The sequence below is a fragment of the Puntigrus tetrazona genome, chromosome 14, assembly GCF_018831695.1.
Source record: "Puntigrus tetrazona isolate hp1 chromosome 14, ASM1883169v1, whole genome shotgun sequence".
NCBI lineage: Eukaryota > Metazoa > Chordata > Actinopteri > Cypriniformes > Cyprinidae > Puntigrus > Puntigrus tetrazona.
Window position 1 is genome coordinate 9,917,300 of NC_056712.1, and position 5,019 is coordinate 9,922,318.

The 5,019-nt window shown below is 37.9% G+C and overlaps 1 protein-coding gene and 1 pseudogene across 1 annotated transcript; both read right to left on the reverse strand.

Moving 5' to 3' along the window:
• Positions 1-778: 778 nt before the first annotated feature.
• LOC122357256 (guanine nucleotide-binding protein G(I)/G(S)/G(O) subunit gamma-2) lies at positions 779-1,931 on the reverse strand. The gene is made up of 2 exons (XM_043256559.1): positions 1,776-1,931; positions 779-1,695 (listed from the first exon to the last, which is right to left on the reverse strand). Exons 1-2 carry the CDS (start codon positions 1,860-1,862, stop codon positions 1,567-1,569), a joined length of 216 nt encoding a protein of 71 aa, XP_043112494.1. The 5' UTR covers positions 1,863-1,931; the 3' UTR covers positions 779-1,566.
• Positions 1,932-2,858: 927 nt separating this feature from the next.
• Positions 2,859-5,019, reverse strand: part of LOC122358215 — a 3,977-nt pseudogene continuing 1,816 nt past the window's right edge.

The following is a 5,019-nucleotide window of genomic DNA, read 5'->3' on the forward strand; positions in this document are numbered from 1 at the left end:
TGTGTGTGTGTGTGTACGTGTCTGGGTCAGGTCTGAGTCACTGATTAATCAGATGCGAGGAGGAATACATCCCAGTAATGCTTTAAGAAGAAAGCATGTAAAGGGACTTTTCGGATCGAGCGTGCTTATGTCCGGCTTTCCTTTTTTATGTAGCATTGTTCAACGTGTATTTATTTATTTGCATAATGTTTACTTGTTGACTTTTATCAAAAGAAAACAGCACTTATATTCAGCCAGGTTATATGAAACAACTCATTGTTATAAAGGGTTGATATTTTTACCATTTAAGTACTTATTCATCAAAGATAAGAAAAAGGTATTAAAAAATAATGGTTGGAATGATTTCTGAAGGATTATGTGATGCTGAAGACTGGAGTGGGCTGATGAAATTCAGTTCTGCCTCACAGAAATAAATTATATTTTAAAGTATATTAAAATAGGACAGTAATGGTAAAAATTATAATAATATTTCACAATATTAGAGGGGTTTTTTCTTGTATGTTTTGATGAAATAGATTAAAAACATTATTAATCTTCCTGATCCCAATTTTTTTAAGAGCAGTGCATATATGGTTGTTATTATTATTATTTTTTAAATGTTAGAAAGAACATCTTATCATAACCTTTGTTATGAATCAAGAAATAACAAACCGTAATCAACAGAGAAGGCAAACGTTTGATTCGTGTAAGAAAAAAACAATTATGTTGTTGTCGTTGCTGTTTTAGATATTTCGTTTGATTGGTGGAAACCGTTTGAAAGAAAAAGACAGCACAAGGCTTCAGGCTTGTCAGGCTTCATGCAGTTATTATTGATTTCACCACGAATATTCAAAACATATAGCACAATACAGCTCAACTTGCTAACATTTTTTTTTGTACAAAGAGTAAAAAGAGAACTATGCTTAAGACCAAAAAAAGAAAAGAAAAAATCTTTTGTTTGCTGTACAGACTAATAATTTCATCCGCATCTAAAAGATAAGTATTTAATTTTACGAATATTTGTCCGAGCGTGAATTCATTAGAAAATTAGTTAACTAAACTGTCATTCGTTAAATTAAATTTTTTTTTTTTTTTGCTGTACCCACAAAGGGCTACAGAAAGCTACCTGAATGGTAGGCATATAGCGAAACAAGATTATTAAAAAGAAAATAAAGAAATAACACAGCGACTTGAGTAATCCATGGGTTCTAAGATCGGTGATCAGATCACGGCCCACTAGAAATCGAGAAAAGAAAATAAAGGAATAGCTCATCAGAACCACAGAAACCTTTGAATACTTGAATATTTTCACAACACATCCTGGCTGCTCTGCTACAATGACAGTCACTCGTGTTTTTTTTGCTGCGCTCCCTCACGAATTTCACCAGATTCTTGTAACTATGCTCAGCTTTGGATCTCAAGGCCACTAGGTGGAGTCAGCGGCTTTTAATAGGGGCTCCTAGAGAGCTGGGAGAACTTTAAGGGTTCTCCGCTGCATCTCTCCAGCCCTTGTAAAAGATCAACGTGTTTTATGTCCGTGAGTGTATCCCAGGGGGAGCAGGCGAGTCCATGGCCGGGAAGCGCTGGTTACAGGATGGCACAGAAGAACTTCTTCTCCCTGAAGGGGTTCTCGGACGCAGGCACGGGGGAGAGCAGGGGGTCCTCTTTAGCGTGGGCTTCGCAGTACGACGTCAGATCCGCTGCTGCTTTGGAGACCTGATGGCGATTGACGAAAGCACAAACAGTCACCAAATATGCCCCTAACCGATTTTACAATACGTTGACGTTCGCCTTACCTTTATCCTGTCGATGTTGGCCTCCATCTTGAGCTGCTCCACCAGCTTGCGGGCCTGAGCGATGCTAGCTGTGTTGTTGGTGGCCATGAGGCTGCCGGTTCAGGCCTGCTGCACCGAACACACACGGGAGAGAAAAGTTTAGCGTACTTGACATATAGAGGATTTTAAAAATAGCAGGAAGATTGATGCGGAGGTAATATGTGTTCAGTTATGTGCCGGTGTGCATTAACTTTAACTTAGAATTTAATTTTATAGGAGGAAAACATCTGTAATGTTTTCTAATGTGAAGTGTTTTTAGGCGATTTAGTCCAATTTTAGGTGATTTAGTCCATATTACTGTGCTCGTAGGGAATGAGAAAGCAGCAGAAACTAAGCACACACTTTCTCTGGTGTGACTGATGTATGTTATTTAATGGATAAAGCTACAAATCGCACTTTTCAGGACGATAACAAATCGTTAAACAAGAACTATGACATTGTGGTCATGCAGCATTCTCAGTCTGACATCTTCAACAAATCGACCCTAATTTGAACACGTAAACATGATAAAATACAATAATTATGTAATCACTAGACATCATGAGAGGCCAATCAAATTTTAAGGATAGACTATAAGTATGATAATAGTTTGGTAAATGTATAAAATTCAATCAATGAAAAACTGGGCAGATTTACAGGTGCTATCCGTTAACTTTCATGTGTACTGTTTTTCTGGAAAGGCCGACAAATAATAACGCATTTCATGATTTTTTTGGATGATAAATCGTAATCAAGCTCAAGTAGCTTAACTACTTTTTCTTCTTTTCTTGTAAAACGGTAAATTCAGAAACACACGTATAAAGACAATAGCTATATTTTAGATTCAGAAACACTTCTGTGACTGCACGCGCTGGTGGGTTAACCGTGAAATATAACCAACGAAACATTAAAAACCATACATTTTGTTAATCAGCACTGTTACAGTTTAGGGCAGCTGTGCATGTTTTAATATATTCTGAAAAATAGATTGCCTCAGAAAAGGATCGTTGTATTTGCTAGTCAATATCGTCAAGAATAAATAAAAGCATTTCAGAAATACTCGCTCTAGAGTACTATGGCATGGTTTGCTACTGGCCTGAATCTTGACAAGGGAAGGGTGGGGACACCATCATCACATCCTGGAGAACAGCATCAAAAGATACCATGATACCATGCTTCACTTCCTGCCACCGTGTCTGCTTTGACCTTTTTACACTCTAATAACTCTATAATAATTCTCTCACAAAAGGCCACAAAACGGTTAACAGCACAAATGTTTTGTTCGTGTTTTTTGTTTTTTTTGCTTCCCTCACAGTTTGGTCAGCGATATGTAATTTAATTTAAATGTAATCTATGAATATGAAGTAGTAGGAGGTAGAAAATATTATTAGCTTTGTACGAAAACCGAAAGTCCCCACCATGACATAAAAAAAGCAAACGTGTGTGTGTGTATTTCTTCTATATTCATGTGGCTCTGCCATATGGGTATTGATAGCACACTGTGACACACCTGTCGTGACTGTGAGCTCAAAGGTCTGTGGTGTATCAGAGTTTTTAATCTCAGCGGGCTCTCCTGCAGAGAGGTTAAATACAAAGGACCGCTGCTGAGAGCAAACAGCAGGGGGCGCTAGACTATCAGCTGTCATACTGACCTCATTCTAGGTAATGAGCCCATCCGGTTCAATGAAAGACAGCAGAAACTTTCTATGCCTAAACAACGCACGGCATTATTTACTCCGTATCGCTGCTACGCGAGACGCACCTTCCCTTGAATGTTTATAACGTGAATCTAATTCAATATTCAAGGAGGTTTAGTCATTAATGAAATTGAAAATAAGAGGAAACTCCAACTTAGCCCGAAGGAAACAACTTCATCACGGTCTATTAACTTTCCACTCGTAAGCCAATAAAGCTTGCAAATGCAGTCAGTGAGTTGACATCCAAATGTTTATGGATAATATCCTCACTTTGATCACATTATCTGCAATTCTATTTCCCGATATGATCGCATTATGATTCAACAGTTAATGCGTCACGTTGTATGCCACTGAAAACAACACCATTAGATAACAAGGAAATAATTGCAATTATGTTCAGTTAAAGACGCCCCGTTTTGCGTGAGAAACCGAAAAATCCGGGGAAAAGGAAAATTCTGAAAAGAGCAGCATTTTTATCCTCAGCTCCTGGTAATCTGTCGCAAAGACTGTTTCATTAAACCTAGTGACCATCCCAGGCATCTTAGCAATGGACCTCAGTTGCTAGGCAACTGAGATACAGAGCGATCTGACAGCAATGAAATGTTCTACTCCTGAAATCAAGGATGGAGCTCACCAAAGGCAACTTTAGACGAAGGACCCCATACATCTGAAGAGTTCAGAGAGGGGACAGCTTCAGCACACTGCCTACCTCTGTAAATCAGGCCTAAAGAGACATTTACAGCCAGACAAGGAACATCGACACAAATCCAGGGTGGAGTCTATGTTTAAAAGCCATTTCAGATTGCTGTCTCTATTTGTCTTCCGGGAGCTCAGAACTTTACCTTATAGGGGGTCAAAGAGAGGGGGGATTAAGACACAAGAGACTAAAGGAGAATGTCAGCGATAGGAAAGAGAATGGTGCCAGTAACTTTAAGGGAGTGAAGCCTGCTGATATGCAGTCCGTGAGAAACGTAATGAGCTAGAGACATCTATCGCCAGTTGACCCTTCACTGCAAGCAGTCTCGGGGTCAGGGAGTATCTAGTCACATGTAATTACGTCATTTAATTACAAACTAAATGTGGCTGTAATCTATCTATATAAAATTATGGTTGAACCACTGATGTCACATGGACTTTTTTGTCAGTTTTCTTGTGCTTTTCTGTGCTTTGACCGTGGACCCTTGCTGTATGGAGGGTCGGAAAGCTCTCGAATTTCATCCATCAGTCAGTAAATAATGACAGAATTGGGTTTTTTTTCTTTCAAGTCAAGTCTATTTTATTCTATTAACAGTCATAGTTTATAACAGGAAATAAATACATATGCATTGCATTTCAAAATTTATCTTTCAATTATATACAACTAATACAGTTCTAATAGCAACAAGGTTAACTTAAAATTATTTACAGATTTATTATTAAAATTCATGAATATTAGTCCTGAATTTATTGTATTGATTTTACTCTTAATCATCAATATAATAATAAATCTGCATATAATTTTGTGGAAAAAATAGCCATAAAATTTAACT